We start from the raw sequence: 17,029 nt of genomic DNA on the forward strand, positions 1-17,029 counted from the left end.
TATGCTACATTCGCTCCACATGATTTTATGATCAGATCCGAATCATCTGTTGGTCAATAACCTCTGACCCGAATTGTCTGGCACTTTCTGCTTGGAGAAAGCACAATATCTATCTTTAATCGAGACCACCTCGTACATTCCCTCGTCTGAAGCCCGAATTGTCTTGCTGTACTCGTGGGAGATTTCATTCTTGGTTTCGAGCATTTCCGGTTTCTTGCCTTTGGGCGGTGTCGTACTGCGCGTGTAGCTGGACGCTTTCTCAGCCCGGTCAAGCAGTGGATGGGCTTCAAGCACTTACGTGAAAAGGAACGGTGGCGTTCCTCCGAACTCGAAGAGTATCTCGGCAACGCCGCCTTCATGAATATCCACCGTGGCTGTCCTTCCTTTGCTAACCCTGACGCTGGGCATTTCATGTATCACCTTTGTGATCTTTATTTTCGCTTTGCAAGCGTCAGTACTCCTCTGATCACTAAGTGCTGTAACGACAAAGATTCCTGGCTTTTCGGCTATGCGTCTGAATTCTGTTGAAGGGACGGAAGCTTTTCGTTCGTGATCTTGGAATGTGTAGAAGACACTGAAGGGAGGAGTGCCTGACAACGTGTATGCGATACGGTCGCCGACGCAGTAATCCTCCTGGTCCTCTAGTGGAGAAATGCTTGGGATGTCTGCAACGCTGACTTGCACGTGCGGGGCGTTCAAGTCCGTCGTACGCTGGCAGCCACGAGAGTCTTGAACTTTGCGAATGACAACGGAATGGGTTCCAAGTGCAAGTACTCTATGTGGAATGTGCAAATTGTAACGATTGGTCTCAACGTTGGGAACATTAATGAGCTCGGGCTTTGATTTTGCGTAGTGTTTGATCTCGAGTTCGAGATGAAACGGAGGTAGGCCTATTAAGCTGATTGGAAGTACTTCGTCACCTGCTTCCTCCTCTTGGCAATACTTATACGTCCTGCCGGCTTCCGTGAAACGAGCAGAAGGTCTGGGGTGCACAATCTGCTGCACTGTTAAAGTTGTGAATTTTCGAGGATCATGGTTGTACGAGGTGTCTCCCAACTTCGAGAATTTGTATTCGTACGTCCCAGCTTCAGAGGTCTCCATTCTCAGAGAGGCCATGCTCAAGCCCGCACTGAATTTTTTTTGGCTCATAGATTGTAAGCCATGGTCAGGCTTATGACGTTGCTCGTACTCCACGTTAAAGGGAGCTGTACCAGTAAAGGAGATCTCCGTCACGTCTTCATCACCTTCGCAGACTTCCTTTTTCACATGCGTTCCCCTGGTGTACATGACCAGAGGACTCTCTGATATCTCAATGGAGGGTCTGGGGATCCAAAATACGCTGAATTGATGGCCAGACATGTCTACAGTGCCTGGACAGTGGGCATCCCGGACGTCAACGAGTTCATATGTCCCCTCAGCAGTGGCTTCGATATGATCGTTACTGTCGCGCAACGTTCTTTCTATTGGCTGTGTCATAGGGTCGTCTCTGTTGCGATAAGCAACAGTCCACGGTGGGTCGCCTTGCAGCCTGAGAGGTAGATGGATCTTTTTGGCCTCCAGAGCTTGAATGCTTCGCTTGCCTTCCAAGTGACCGAATGTAGCCCTGGGTCTCTGCAAGCCGACCTCCACCTTTGCCTCTTCTTTGAGAGAAATCCGGCATCCTGATCGGTCTGTAATACTTATCAATGCTAGCGTATATTCTCCGCCATCTCTCAGAGGCTCGGTAGTAAGCCTGTAGATGCTATCCTGAATGTCGGCAGCTGTATACTTCTGTCGTCGACCACGGTGGACAAGTTCATAATCAACAATATATGGAGGCTCGCCCAAGATCTGAATAGCGAAGGTCACTGGTTCTTCGATACAAGCTCTCCGCTTCGGTTGCGCGTCCAGGATTCGTGCGGCAGCAGGGGGTTTGACATCTTGTTCTAAGATCATATTTTTATGCCTTAAAGATATAGGACCACCATATACGGCGTCGCTGATACTGCTGAATTGGTAGGTATAGTGACCTGCTTGCAAAGGTTTCAACTCAAGCTGCGTATGCAGGCGGTCAATTTTCTCAATCTTCGGAGTGACCCCACCTCCACCTCGTCTGATACTATAATGAACGTGGAACGGTGGAGTTCCAGACAGGTCAAGATCAACCAAGAGGCCTATGGAGCTACCAGCGCATTTGTCGGGGATAGTCTCGGCACTGATTGCGAGATCTGGCTCGGGGGGGTTCAGAAGCAAACAAGACGACGGTTCCATGATTTCCCCGGCACAAAACATGGTACCAACAGACTGCAGAGTATACAGGCCTGGCTCACGGATTTCAAGTCCACGACTCGTATCCAAGACGACTATCTCTTTAAATGTTGCTGCGCTTGAGTGCTTTTGGTCCGGAAGCAACTCTTCCTGCGGGGTGAAAAGATAGGAAAGCGTATACGGAGCGTCTTCGAGCTTGCCGGATCCTGTCGAGCTGAGATGGATTGGGAGCATTTTGGATTTCCCCTTCTCGACCTTGATTGGGTGCTGCGAATCATATTCGCGTAATGCGACCCGAGGTCTCTCGTGCACAGTGAAGTGCTGCTCCAATTGATGACCCTTCAAGACCTTCTGTGGGCCTGACGACGACGAGCGTATATCGGAATAATTTACGACGTTACCGCAAGCGTCCTGAACCTCATCAACCAAGTACTGCCAGCCTCCACTGACGCCAAGTGACTCGTTGAGCGGTACATCGATAGTCTGAGCCCGCGCCCAAGAGAGGTCCATGTCAGCCGGTGAATCAAGCGAGACCAGAGTACCTGAAGTTCGTTGTCGAGCTAATGGCGAAACCAAGTTCTCCGGATGTATACTTAGAAGAACATGGTCTTTATCGTTGCGATTCACCATCTTGCTATACTTTATTTTCAATGGAGGTGTTGCCTCCACTTGGAGATAAAAGTCCGACAGATCCCCTTTGCATTTGTCCTGCATTGTGGTCTTCACCATCGCCCTTGGACATTGGACTACAAGTGTATCTGAAAGGCGTCTCTGTACCTCGAGCTTTGACTCGTCAAGGACCTTCTCGAGCCTATAGAGGCCAGTCTCCTTGACTGGGTAATGCAGGACTCGGGGGCTTGTGCGATCGTTCTTCGCAAAATTTCTGTTTGCTTGCCTCTTCAATTTGTTGATTTGCTTGATCGTCACAATGATTGTCTCGTGGGCGTTTGTGTCGAGGTCGATTCTAAGTAGTTCGATTGATATTGGATTTGTTTGATTGATGCGGATGGGCAGGTCGACGGAAGTTTCCATGTTCCCAATGCAGAAAGGGCTTTGGTCCGGATTCAGCATTGCAGAGCTGCTCAGAGTCAGTTGTGTCAGCTGCTGAATATTGAGCAAATACAAACGTACCCCTCTGGCAATATGTGGATGATTTGTTTCCCCAGAATTAGGGATGAATTTTGGAGAATGGAAGCTGGCTTAACACTTCTTTCTGAAACCGCAAGTTCTCTGTCATACATAACTTTCATAAATGCTAGGAACCAAGATGTGACGGGAATCTATCAATTCGTAAGCATCTATTTCTTGAACTTGTTTGAGCATAGGGCTAGACGAACTGGTATGCGGAACATGAGAAGCGCATTGAGCATAGTATGCAGTATGACCAGGATAGCAGTCATTGAGGATGACCACTGCAGCCATGGGATCTGGAGTTCGGGCAAGCCGTAAAGGAAAACAGAATCGATAGCAAGCCATTTCATGAACTTCCAAAGAGATTCTGCCTCGTCCGAGACCAGTCCGAAATAGTCGTACAGTCTCCATATGGTCAATGCAGCATAGAAAAGCGCAACGTAGAGCCTCTGTGAGGGTGCATCAACCACTGTAAACGGAATCATAGGCGTAGGAGCATTGGTGTTGAGGGATGTGGCTGGCGGTAAGGGAGACCGAGGCCCCTGGAGCCCCGCAAAGGTCGTGCCGTGACCAGACTGCTTCTGTCCGGATACGGGGGTGGATGGATAGGCCGAACGAAGGCGAGGAGTGCCGTTCATGGCATGCTTGGAGTGTTTGGAATACTCCAGTCGAGACCACTAGGCGAGACTGAATGTGGCCGGTGCACGAGGGACCGCAGGGATATTAGACGTGGATAATTCGTATGTGTCATGCTTCGCATCAAAATAAAGCTGGATTGAGAGTCAAATCACGTCGCAAGGCTGTTGACAGAAATGTTTGGCCAAGCACTCTACATTCTGCGCAGACAAAATCAGCCGCTACGAGTAACCGCGCGCTTCGGAGTGCCTCACCGTCTCGCCGTCTTGCCTTTCGGACGCCACAAGCTGTACTGTTTTTTGTCTTTACTACACTGGGCAATGACACTCAGATCACAATGGGTCGTCATTTCGCCAGACTAATTCTAAATCATAGTCCTGCTCTCTTATCAGCCTTCAAGCCGGCCCCCCCCTGATACCCAATTTCTAAGTATGGCTGGACGCTCAGCCAGAAGGCGTGTTGGTAGCTCCTCCACTATCTCAAGTACCGCCTTTAGCGAGAAGCCTCTCTCTCAAGATCCTTCAGCCCCAGCAACCATAGAGGACAAGCGAAGTTGGAAGGGTTTCTGCGAAATTGAATCAGAACCAGTGCGTTTTCACCATGCACAAAGTATTTGAGAGTGGATGTGTGCTGACAGCAGTTGCAGGCTTTCTTTAACATCATGCTTAAGAAGTTTGGAGTCCAAGGCGTCAAAGTTCAGGAGATAGTTTCGTTAGATGATGAGATACTTGCATTCCTGCCGTGAGCGCCTCACTGTCTTTCTTTTATCCTGCTGCGAGTTATCCAAAGATCTGACCTGATAGGTAGTCGACCCGTCTATGGATTGATCTTCCTATTCAAATGGATTGAGGAGGACTCCGAGAAGCAAGAGCAAAGTTGTCCCAAAGGTGTTTGGTTTGCCAACCAAGTCAGACTCTTGCCCTCATCGCTGGTCATAACATCTGATTGAGTATAGACCATCAACAATGCGTGTGCGAGTGTTGCATTGCTGAACATTGTCAACAACGTTCCAAGCATTGACTTAGGGGAAAGTCTTCATGCATTCAAGATGTTTACCGCCAATTTCACCCCAGCTTTACGGGGTGACGCTATAGGGAATTTCGATTTCGTCAAAGAAGTCCACAACTCATTTGCTAGGTACGTAAGTTCCCAATATGCCGTACAGCATCATGCATCTCTGTTGCACACGCGGCGTCCTTGCAGCTCTTCTTTAGACAAAAGACCGAGACTCAGAGTATCGGCAGGAAAATGGACATGCTGAATGCAGACCTCCTCCTCAAGAATGAAGCTACAGCGAAGAAAGGTAAGAAAAGAACAACAGATCAGGACGAGAGCGAAGGGGGTTTTCATTTTATCGCCTTCATGCCTATCGACGACCAACTTTGGAAGCTTGATGGACTTGAACGCCAACCAATGAGTCTCGGTAATCGCCAAGTGCCCGCCCGAAACTCTCACAAGGCTGACAGTATTTAATGCAGGCTCAGTGCAGGGTGACTGGCTCAGTCAAGCAAAGCCCGACATCGAGGCTCGTATGGCCCAGTATGAAGAGGGACAGATCGAATTTGCCATTCTAAGTCTCGTCCGGGATCCGTTGCTCGAGACAATTCCTGCTCTCGCTAAAAACGTAAAAGCCATCAATGCATTATCGATTCGGTTGGACATTGTCAAGCCGGGATGGAAAGACTTCGTCGACTCCTCGACCAACGGTGAAATTGCGGGAACAGATAGCTTGATCGGTAACACCAACTTGGCTTATGGCCTCACGCAAGAGATGCTTGATCAGGCTGAACAGTCCCAAGCTGTGATGGCTCTCTGCCTAAGTGATATCGCATCAGATATCCTCGGGCACCGTGAGCAATTGGTCACCACACAAGCGGGTTTACGAATGTCGATCAGAGAAGAGATGCAATCAAATCAGTCGGACGAGGAAAGAGCTGCAGCTCGAACCTGTGATTACGGAGCAAGGATGCAAAGATTCGTGAGAAAAATGAGGGTCAGGCAGCAGTCATCAAAAGAAGCGTAGTTACACATCGGCCACAGTCTTTTGGCGTTCTGTCGAGATACCCCATAAAGTGATCAACTTGCACCATTGCGGCGCAAGACAAGAAAACGTATATTCACTGTTCACTTGCTTTGGGGGCCTCTTATCAATGGAAAAGTTGCATTGCTGCAGCGGTTGCAGCGCTTGTATTAATTGCCGCGCCTACTTCACTCTTGAATCTCGGTGAAGTAAATAAGAATCTTGAATGACTTCAATAGATGTAGTTTGACTGGTGATGCCTACGTGACACAAAATACTCGAGGAATAACACTGGTCCAGCCACAGTTTGACGTCCGTGCGCCTGTCGTTTGCCAATATATCCTTCACCAAATTACCGTAAGTCCACGTTCGACGCTTCTTTTGTCCGTCCAACGCGTCGACATTCAGTTTGACATGCTCTTATCTAAGAGCTCCGCAATTTTAAAGCGCGGTCCGAATGATCTGGACTCCAATGGTCTCTACGAGAGTAATGGAGAGGTGTGCTGATCCATTACTACAACTCGAAATTGACGAGTGGATTCTTGACTACCTAATATTCTCCGCTATCAAGGCTTTGTTGGAAGACTACAAAGGCACGAAAGATGCGCCCGCCGATGCATCCGACAAGCAAGAGCGAGCGAGCGTGTGCTTACAGCTTGTGGACTGTAAGCATTATTGAATTCCAATCAAAGCTGTGCAGCCAAGCTCATGCCAGGAAGCAGCTTTCTTCACGACCTTCTGTACGATACACCCAGAACACCACGCCAGCTTAGACTTACGGTTTCGCTTACGCCTCCTCAAATTCACCGCAATGTCCACGAAGCGTTCAGCGCCAGCAGAGGCAACTCTTCCTGAGCCAGCTCTGAAAAATCTACGGCATCGGCGTCAAGAACAAGCTGTTTCTTTCCGTTCCGGCGACAATGACTTTGCCGCTTTAGACCTTCCCGACTTGACCGAATTCCTCGCACCACTAAATGTTATGGAGATCAAGAAAGAACACATAGGTCACGAATCCACCGGTGGCAACATAATGATGTCGGATCCACATGGCCTCTTTCCACCTGCGATATCTTTACTTGACACGATTCCCTTTTTCATGGCTGTGTCAGCGGCGCAGATTTCGATGCAAGAAGGTACAATCACCGACACCTGGATGCGATTGGCAGCCGGCTATATGGCACAAGCCGTGGCCGAACAGTACCTCGTCTACGGATCTCAGCGTCAGGAAGTGCTTCAGGAAGCCTTTGCATGGGGCTTTGACCCTGAGTGCAGTGCAGAGGACGGAACCGATGATTTCCAGATAAACGCTATGTTTTGGGGTGTGGATGCAGTCGTAGATGGCTGGGACAGAATCCGCGATGAGCATGCACAGGCCGTAAGTCCGAATTCCAATATCCTGTGCGCATAAGCTTACGGGCGTTGCGCTGCAGCTCATACCCCCGGCAGGAACTGACTTGCAGTTGCACCTGGAGACGGTAATGGCAAACGACCTCTCCATTGCCGAGTTCGAACGACGTCTTATTGACTTCTTGGACAAAATGCTGATGGGTCAATCGAAACCCTTTCTACTGCAAATGGAGTCAGGCAAAGTTGATGGGCTACCACGGAAGAAAATCAAAGATTTATTTGAAGCGATTGGCATGATATGATTTGCGTGTAAACGATTATGTTCGAGATACTCTTTTTCAGCGTTGATGCTTGTCCAACGTGACATTTATCGTTCCATCCTAGAAGCTCCTGCTGATAACAAGATACCGGTATATATAGTACTTGTATAAACGTCTCATATTCCTTTTCATCCCTGGCAGGTCCGCCTCGCTTGACGGCGCCTTGCTCCGTTCGTACAAAATAAACTGCACAGAGGGCCCGCGAAAATCGCAATTGTGTTCAACTTTTGCAATTCGACACCGAATGCCTTAGTCACAAAGCTTTTGCTTCATGAATTACTCTCCTCGACTATCTATATAATTCTTTAACGAAAAGTTTCAGCGCATATTGGTTACTTGATGACCCATCCAACTCAGCAATTCCCTCACTGTGCAGTTTATTTTGTTGCCACCGAGCCTTGCTTGACGTTGGATATTCTTCTCGAACTTTGCCAGGTCTTACAAGTCGACCGGCGGTCTTGTATACCTTAGCTTCAAACACGCTAAGAAGCGCAGAACGGCTTAGCCCTTAAATCTTGTCCCAAGTAACAGGACGGAAATTATTGAATGTAAATCGAGCACTAATCATCTGGATATTCGTCTTTAATGTTGCTGACAAATATCCCATTTGTCCTGTCCCATCGCTTGAAATGCTGACCCGCTAAAACCATGAGATCTTTGCCAGGGTCATCCTGCACAAGCGCAATATTTTCCTCGGCAACATATCGTACGGATTTATCTTCACCTCTAGGGATTGACGGTCAGTAGACAATCGAAGGATCCATGATTGCTCACTTACAGCACATGGTAGAAACCCTGGTGCTTGCCCCCTGGCAGCTCGTGTACGCGCATATGTGCCATCCAATCGTCTGTAGCAGCGCATTCCACGTCCCAGCCAGTAATGACAGCCTTGTAATGATACCGTTTGTGATGGAATATTTGTCCAACCTTGTATTGGACGTTGCGCACCGAGTCTGACGTACGATCTTTGACGGTTTTGGGCATATGATCAGTTGTGCGGATAACCCTAATTGTATTTCGTGATTGTTCATGTTGAATACGGTCCTCGATCATAGGAGGGATATACTTTTCAATCAGCCAGGTATCCGTGAGAAAATACTTTTCTATAAGCTCCGTGATGTGACTTAGACAGTTTGCACGTTGCGCGCCAGCTGTAATTGTGCCACCCTCTGGCAGGAGTAGTACTGCCCAGACCGCAGCGTAGAACGCGCCATCCACGTCAGGGTAAGAGTGGCCCGCACTGTGGTCACGAGGAATAGCCTGTAGCGAAGTAATGATGTTCTTTGCACATCGACGAATGATCTCAGCGGTTGACGAAGCACCCAGCAACTCTGGAAAATTTGCTGGGGAGATGCCTAGGCTCTGAAGTTGAGCTCGAAGATCCTTCACATAGACTTCTTGGCTGGATCTGAAGGGATCCATGTACATTGGCTCCGATGATGTACCAGGGTCCGTATGTCTTCCATCCAATGTGCGACCTGGGGATGGTTTGATGATGGCAAGCACGTGAAATGGAAATCCACAAGGCTGGGCGTCAATACCAAGTCTTTGCGCCACACAGCAGTATATTGCCACTGATACGAGAGGTAAAGATGGGTGGGGTCCATCCTGCAAGGCAATGCCAATGAAGTTGTTTTGCAGATCGTGGTAATGAGAATTGCTACTGATGCCCGTCAAATCATGTTGTCTCAAGAATTCTGCGAGCGCGATGGCTTTTTGTTGTGGCGATTGATCCATATTTTCTGGATTTTCGCTGCAATATTGCTGTGCAATACCATCAAGGCGAGTGGCCACCTGTGATTCTTAGCTGCGATGGCTGGTTCTGGTTCTTGGGTACACACATCATGGAAATCGCCGTCTCTTTCGTGCAAGACAAACATGTCGAAGGCAGCAAGGGCTCTCTCCAGCGGCACCACATCCCCATCGTTAAGCTTTGCCCACTCCCTAACCGCCATGCTTCGATGTAAGCCCCCAAGAACGGCGTCGCTATAAAATCTGATATATAATCAGTGCTCAGTCCTCGCACACGAGATTCATTAGGCAATACCTTCGGGCCAGAACATCTTCAGCATGATCGCCGACATTAAGATGTCGGAGTAAAGCATCCTTTGCATCGTAGCCATGACCCATGATCCTTTCAGCCTTTTCAATCCTATTCCTCTGACTAGCGAGGATGCCGTCAACATCGCGCGTTATTGAACGGTCAACGCTATAACGGTCGGAGAAGAGCTTCTTCCAGTCCGTCTCAACGACAGCTCCCGAAAGCTTTTGTTGAAAACTATGTTCGGGGCTCCAGTACTTGAAGTGGGTACGGCAGTGGTCACGCCACAGAAGAGGCTGTGGGAAATCATTGAACTTGCGGGAAACTGTCTGGAGGGTAGGTACAGAAGAGGGGGGCAAATAAGATATGATCTGATGTAAAACTTCAGTTGGAAGCTCACTGAGTGTGAAGGCCATGGTCTTGTTGCCAGTTTGTTTTTGTTGCAACGTTGGAAAATACAACTGATGTTCTGGAGTAATTGCCTTCATCGTATCTACCCCCATTTACGCCATATTAAATCCGATAATTCCGACGCAATACCAAAATACCTACCTTTCACCAAATTTATATAACAAACTAGTATAATAATATTCATCTTTTATTACTATTAAGACTTCTATATTAGAAAGTCTAAATAATAAATTTTTAAACTTTGTTAATCTATTATATCTTTAAAAAAATCGTTATTATCTCTTCTTTTATTACTTTCTTATCTCTTTTATTACTTTTATCTCTATTATTATCTTTATCTCTTTTATTTTACTATTATTATAAAAGTAAAGTTTATAATAAAGTCTTTAATAAAGCTCGCTATTATAGCGAAGATATTAAACTCGATTTAAGATTAAAGTTCTAGAGTTTTATATAATAATATAAAATTAAAAAAAAATCGTATATAGATTTAATAGTAAAAATAGTTCTTAAAAAAGTAAAGAAAACTTAAGAGAATCGCTTACTTAAGCTTATTCGCTAAAACTTTATTAAGCGTATATAAATTAAGCGATATATACGCTATATAACGAGATATAATAAAGTAAGATTTTAAGTATTTAATATTATCTCGCTTCGAAATAGAATTTTAACGAAGTAAGTATTATAATAGTAGAAAATTAATTACTATTACTATTATAAATTTATAAGTTAAATATAAGATAATTAAGATTCTATAGAGAAAGCTATTAGAAAGTAATTCTCATATAGCGTTATCTTCTAACTCTTCGTTTCTACTATTCTATTATATCTATACCTTTTAGAGGTGTCGCCGACGATGATAACATATTCTGAGGACGCTAATAGCGGCGTTTTACTAATAGTACTCGAGTTTATATATAGTGCTTTAACGTGATAACTCTAAGAGCTTAATATCTGAGGAATTCAACTATAAACTCTTAGCTATTTTCTAATAAAATATTTTTATATCTCTATTAAATATCTAAGAGAAATAAAATAACTATATAATAGATAAAGTCTTCTTATTATTCTAATAAGCTACTTTACTTAATATCTTACTATTATTATATTATTCTTTAAGGCGTATATATATTATAATATAAAAAAAAAATTTATTAAGATAAAGTAGTTAAAAGAGATAACGATTAAGATTTAAAGGCTAAAGGTCTTATTAGAAGATATATTTTAAAAAATCTAAATTAAAATATAATATAGATAATTAATATATTATATTAATTATTAATATAATATTATAATACTAATATCTAACTCTACTAAGATTATTATAAAAGAGTTTTCTCTAAATCGATAATTTGAAATTATTAATAGATAATTTATTAAGAATTAATTAAATAACGAAGTAATATAAGAGAATAATATATTATTAAGACGTAGTCTATTTTTAAATAAGCTATAATCTAATAGTAAAGTAATCTTAATATCTATTAAATCCTATTAATCTTTTCTCTTTTATTATAAAAAATATCTTAATTTAGACTTTCTAGAGAAATAAATTATTAAAAAAAAGAATATCGATTAATATATATTTAAGAAGAAGAAGAGAAGAAAGTAAAAGAGAGTTAAGAAGAATAAGTAGTATAAAAAGAGATAAGAGATAGTAGAGAAGATAAGGTTAAAGAGCGAAGATTTCTCTTAGCTCTATAAATTCTATAAGTAAAACTATTAATTATAAAATTATAATAGATTAATAGAAAAAATAGCTCTTTTATCTTCATTATTTAAAATATTAATCTCTAAATAAAGATGAGTTAATATTCTTAATTTCTCTTAATTATTAATAAAGAAAAAGATAAAGAAGATTTAATTATAGAAGATAAGTTTAATTTATACTTTATCTTTAACGATAAGAAGCGAGATATTAGAAGAAGTAATTTTATTAAATTATATTAAATTAAAGTCTAAATCTAGGCTATAATTTTTATATATATTAATATAAAAGAGTAAGATAATATTTATTTATTATAATAAAAAAGAGAAAGATATTATCGCTTTAGCGATATCGACTTTTAAAAATAATAGATAATTTTATTTAAAAATATTATTTAAATTATAAAGAAAATAGAATAAATTAATTTTAAAATAAATTATAGAGAGATTAAAGAAAATTATAGAGTTTAAAAATATAGTATTTATAGAATTTTATAATATTAAAGACTAGATAATTTATTATTACTCTTTTATAATTATTAAAGAAATTAAAAATTAAAGCTTTTATATTAGCTTAGCGATTATATATATTATTAAATATTATATAAAAGAGCTTTAAGTATATATAATAAATAAGAGTTCGTCTAATATTATAGATTTTTATCTTCTAATTATATAAATAATAAGAGTAAAAAATTTTAAAAGTTTAAAATTCTAGATAAAATATTAGAAGTTTAGAGGCGTTATAAGTAATAAGATTATAATTATTTTTAAAAAAAATTCTAGAATATATAGCTTCGAGTTTATAGTTAAATAATTAAAATTAAGATATAATAAAGCGTTTAATATTAAATTTAAGTTAATAAATTTAATTAAGATATATAATATTTATAGAGAAGTATATTTAATAATTAAGTGCGAGGAATTATAAATATTAAAATTTATAAATATTATAAAATCTTTTTTTATAAAGAATAGATTTATTATATTATAATTATAATTATATATAAGATATAAGTAATCTCGCTTAATATTCGTTTAATTTTAAATCTAGATTATTTTAGAAAAATATATAATATAATATAGAGTTATAGAGTTAATATTCTACTACTTTAAGAGATAAATCTATTTAATCAGTATATATAAAAGAATAAGGTAGGGCTGAACTAGAAAACCTTGAATTTGTATATGCAGCCAATCATCAATTCAGGGTCACTACGCTCTTTAGTTAGACCGGCTAAGTCAGCCCGATAGCCCTTCCGCGCCTCCTCATCAAAAATTTATATATAGAAGTCTTACACTTTAAGGTACTCAGCTTGCGATAGATACAGTTACTTCATAATTCCTTAAATTATAAAGCTCGCTTTGCGCTTTCTAACGCTGTAAAAATAATGAAATTTAGCCTACTATTAGTGGGTTAAACTAACATTCAAATATAATAGTCACATCAAACGCGTCCGAGATCGGATAATAATCCTTCCACCTATTTGTGTAACCATTATTCTTCCACTACTCTATCAATCTATCAATTCCACCAATATGAACACAATCGTCCTCGGTACCCCTCGCGGAAACGTTACTAAACGCTTCAGGCACGTACACCCCTTTTACCCACCTCTTAGAGCCCCTATTGACGCGAATCCGCTACTACTGACAATCGAGGCCGCAAGCGAGCCCAACAGCTACCTACTACTACTCATAAACGCGTTAGAAAGCCCTCAAAAAGAGCCCGAACGGATTCACAGCCATCGTCCTCCCCTACATACTACTCGACCAGCCGCTTAGTCAACACTACCTACCCTATCATATACTCTCCACGGTTCCACATCAAATCATCACTCAGCAAGCGGAGAACACCCCTACAACTTGGCCTATCATCCCCACTACATTAAGGAGTAAGAGGAGGAACTACAACAGGCGAATGCGGAGAACACTGCGGAGAAACCAAGCGGCAACAAGGCCACCATCGTCAAGAACACGGCTCAGCTCTCCAAGATCCCACGTCATATCAGTCATCCACTCAGTCAGCCACTCAGCTAGCCACTCAGTCTGATACTCTCCCTACAAGAGGAGGAGCAAGAGGAGGAACTACAACAGGCAAATGCGGAGAACACTGCGGAGAAACCAAGCGGCAACAAGGCCACCATCGTCAAGAACACGGCTCAGCTCTCCAAGATCCCACGTCATATCAGTCATCCACTCAGTCAGCCACTCAGCTAGCCACTCAGTCTGATACTCTCCCTACAAGAGGAGGAGCAAGAGGAGGAACTACAACAGGCAAATGCGGAGAACACTGCGGAGAAACCAAGCGGCAACAAGGCCACCATCGTCAAGAACACGGCTCAGCTCTCCAAGATCCCACGTCATATCAGTCATCCACTCAGTCAGCCACTCAGCTAGCCACTCAGTCTGATACTCTACAAGAGGAGGAGCAAGAGGAGGAACTACAACAGGCAAATGCGGAGAACACTGCGGAGAAACCAAGCGGCAATAAGGCCACCATCGTCAAAAACACGGCTCAGCTCTCCAAGATCCCACGTCACATACTCTCCACGGTTCCACATCAAATCATCACTCAGCAAGCGGAGAACACCACTACAACTTGGCCTGCGATCACAGCCAATTAGGCCTCTATAGAAGGAACATCGAACGATACATATTTAAACGAATTAAAACCGTCCGATATCTTACTCTGACAGCTATTTCATTATTCGAAAGATTTCACTGCGGCAAGAGATAATGTGGGATTCACACCACTAATTGACATGTTATCCCCATTTCTTTCCGGTATTTCAATACTTCTTACCATAAGAACATAGCCTTTCTCTGTTTTTTGTAGACAATTATTATGGATCAATTCTCCACACTCAATACACCTTCCTAATTAGGCCTTAGCGCGCCTCTCTCCGCACATATATGCCTATATATAGGTTAAAAACGCATAGCAAGCGATCAGAGTTCGATTTAACTTAGGGCTAGGGCTAAAATTCGATTTGACTTAGAAAAATCCAACTTCATAAATTTAATTCATAGGCCTTTACTTGTAAAATTATAAAATATTATAAAAGATTATTCTTATAAATAGTTATTATAATTTATTAAGTTAAAAAGAATAAAGTCGTTATTATTATAAATATTAAATCTATAAAGTAATAGAAAGATAAAAATTTAGATTATATTATTTATAAAGAGAATAATAAGAGAATTCTAATTTATAAGATTAAATATAAAGAATATATACTTATAGTAATATTAATATATATCTTAATTAAAGAAGATAAAAGACTATTATAATTAAAAGTAAATATAAAAACGCTTAAATAAATATTATTATAAATACTTTATAATATAATAAAAAAAGATTAGATTTTACGTTAGTCGCTATAAATAAAGTCTTTATAATTTTCTTATCTCTCTTATAATTATAAGCGCTATTTAAATTATTATTAAATTTTAATAAAAATAGTATATATTATCTAATAGATAGTTAAAGAATTTAAAATTTAGATTTTAAAGTTTTTATATACTTTTTAGAGAATAAAATCCTAGTTTTTAAGATTAATTAAATTTATATTTAAAATAATTAAATAGAAGAGTTAGAGAGTTAAAAGATAATACTTAATAAATTATCTATTAATTATAAAATTATAATAATTATAATAAGAATAATCTTTATAATTATTCGAAGATCTAGATAATAGAAATTATTATTCTTACTTCTATAAAGAAATTAAATATAAATTTTATATTTAAAGATATTATAAATACTTTTAGAGAAAAACTCGATAGAAGAGTAAATAATTTATAAGATATTAATAGTGTAATTTATAAAATAAATTGTAAAGAATAATTATAAAGCGAATTAGAAATTTAAATATAATTTATAATATAATCTTCTATAACTATAGAAGAAAAGATATTTTAAATTATTAAATTTTAAGCTAGAAAAAAAAATAGTAATTATTAAAACGCGTAAAAAATAGTTTATAGATATATATAATTAATTCTATTTTTATAATATTATAATTAAATATCTTATTTTTAATAAGAAGCTAATAAGATAATTTTTCGCGAGGGCTAAATATATAAATTATAGCTTTATTAAGATTTTTAAAAATAATTAAAAAGAGATATATATAGATTTAAAGAGTATTTTTAAAATAATAATAGATTATTACTAAAATCTTTATAATATAAAATCTTTAAATAAAGAAGTTTAAAATAAAATTTTACGATATATAATAGATTAGATAAGCTCGATAGATATTATTAAAATAAAGAATTCTATTAAAGCTTATAAGATATAGATTACTATTCGCTAGATATTCTTAAAAATCTTATTAAATAAAGATAGTCTTTTAAGTAAGTTTTATAAGATTATTATAGAATAAGAGAAGAAGAAAAAAGAGAAAATCTTAATTATTATTATTTAATTAATCTTTTTTTATAATTAGATATAGCGAAAGTAGAAGCTTTTAAAGTATTAAATAAATAAGATTCTTATTATTTTTTTTAAAAATAAAGGAAAATAAATCGATATTAAGAATTATTATCTTTTATTTATTATAAATATAAATTATAAAATCTTTATAAATATTCTAATATAATATCTAGTAAAGGCTCTAAATAAAGTAATTAACGAATAATAATTAATCTTTTTATCGAAGAAATTTATTAATAATAATATTAAAATAACTTAATATCTAATAATTAAATATAAATTTATTAAAAAGTTATCGTAGAAGTAAGAGAAAATCGCTATTCTCTTTTTTAATTAGAAAAAAGTATATAATTAAATTAATTATAAGTTTTTTTTAACGATTCTAAAAGAATTAGATATATTTAAGAAATTTATTATTTAAATATAACTTATTTATAAGAAAGTTAAGATTAAAATCTATATTAATAATTATATTAAAAAAATAATTATAATATAAAGCGATATAAGATAGAAGAATCTTTTAAGTTACTCTCTATTTATAATTATAATTAAAGATCTTATTTAATATATTATTTATAATTCTTAAATTTCGAGAATATAAATAAAAAATAGAGTATTAAAAATAATAATATATATTAATAATATAATAATTATAATATAATTTTAAATAGAGATAGATATTATAATAGCGATCTTAAGAGTTTACTACGCTATAATTAACGCGAGAA

At 38.8% G+C, this 17,029-nt stretch overlaps 4 protein-coding genes across 4 annotated transcripts; 2 read left to right on the forward strand and 2 right to left on the reverse strand.

The window, feature by feature from the left end:
* Positions 1-42: 42 nt before the first annotated feature.
* HO133_005126 (uncharacterized protein) lies at positions 43-4,016 on the reverse strand (the record flags this gene model as incomplete). Its single annotated transcript, XM_037296038.1, has 4 exons — positions 43-247; positions 299-3,325; positions 3,379-3,527; positions 3,585-4,016. 4 exons carry the CDS (start codon positions 4,014-4,016, stop codon positions 43-45), a joined length of 3,813 nt encoding a protein of 1,270 aa, XP_037148736.1.
* Positions 4,017-4,675: 659 nt separating this feature from the next.
* HO133_005127 (uncharacterized protein) lies at positions 4,676-6,037 on the forward strand (the record flags this gene model as incomplete). The annotated part of the gene is made up of 5 exons (XM_037296039.1): positions 4,676-4,755; positions 4,822-4,921; positions 4,970-5,151; positions 5,229-5,437; positions 5,493-6,037. 5 exons carry the CDS (start codon positions 4,676-4,678, stop codon positions 6,035-6,037), a joined length of 1,116 nt encoding a protein of 371 aa, XP_037148737.1.
* A 487-nt stretch (positions 6,038-6,524) lies between these two features.
* Positions 6,525-7,683, forward strand: HO133_005128 (uncharacterized protein; the record flags this gene model as incomplete). The annotated part of the gene is made up of 3 exons (XM_037296040.1): positions 6,525-6,699; positions 6,757-7,409; positions 7,495-7,683. 3 exons carry the CDS (start codon positions 6,525-6,527, stop codon positions 7,681-7,683), a joined length of 1,017 nt encoding a protein of 338 aa, XP_037148738.1.
* Positions 7,684-8,261: 578 nt separating this feature from the next.
* Positions 8,262-10,158, reverse strand: HO133_005129 (uncharacterized protein; the record flags this gene model as incomplete). The annotated part of the gene is made up of 4 exons (XM_037296041.1): positions 8,262-8,427; positions 8,480-9,495; positions 9,543-9,696; positions 9,749-10,158. The coding sequence occupies 4 exons, from the start codon at positions 10,156-10,158 to the stop codon at positions 8,262-8,264; spliced, it is 1,746 nt and encodes a 581-aa protein (XP_037148739.1).
* Positions 10,159-17,029: the final 6,871 nt, after the last annotated feature.

This window comes from Letharia lupina (assembly GCF_014066315.1).
Source record: "Letharia lupina isolate WasteWater1 chromosome Unknown contig_20, whole genome shotgun sequence".
In the NCBI taxonomy this organism is placed as follows: Eukaryota; Fungi; Ascomycota; class Lecanoromycetes; order Lecanorales; family Parmeliaceae; genus Letharia; species Letharia lupina.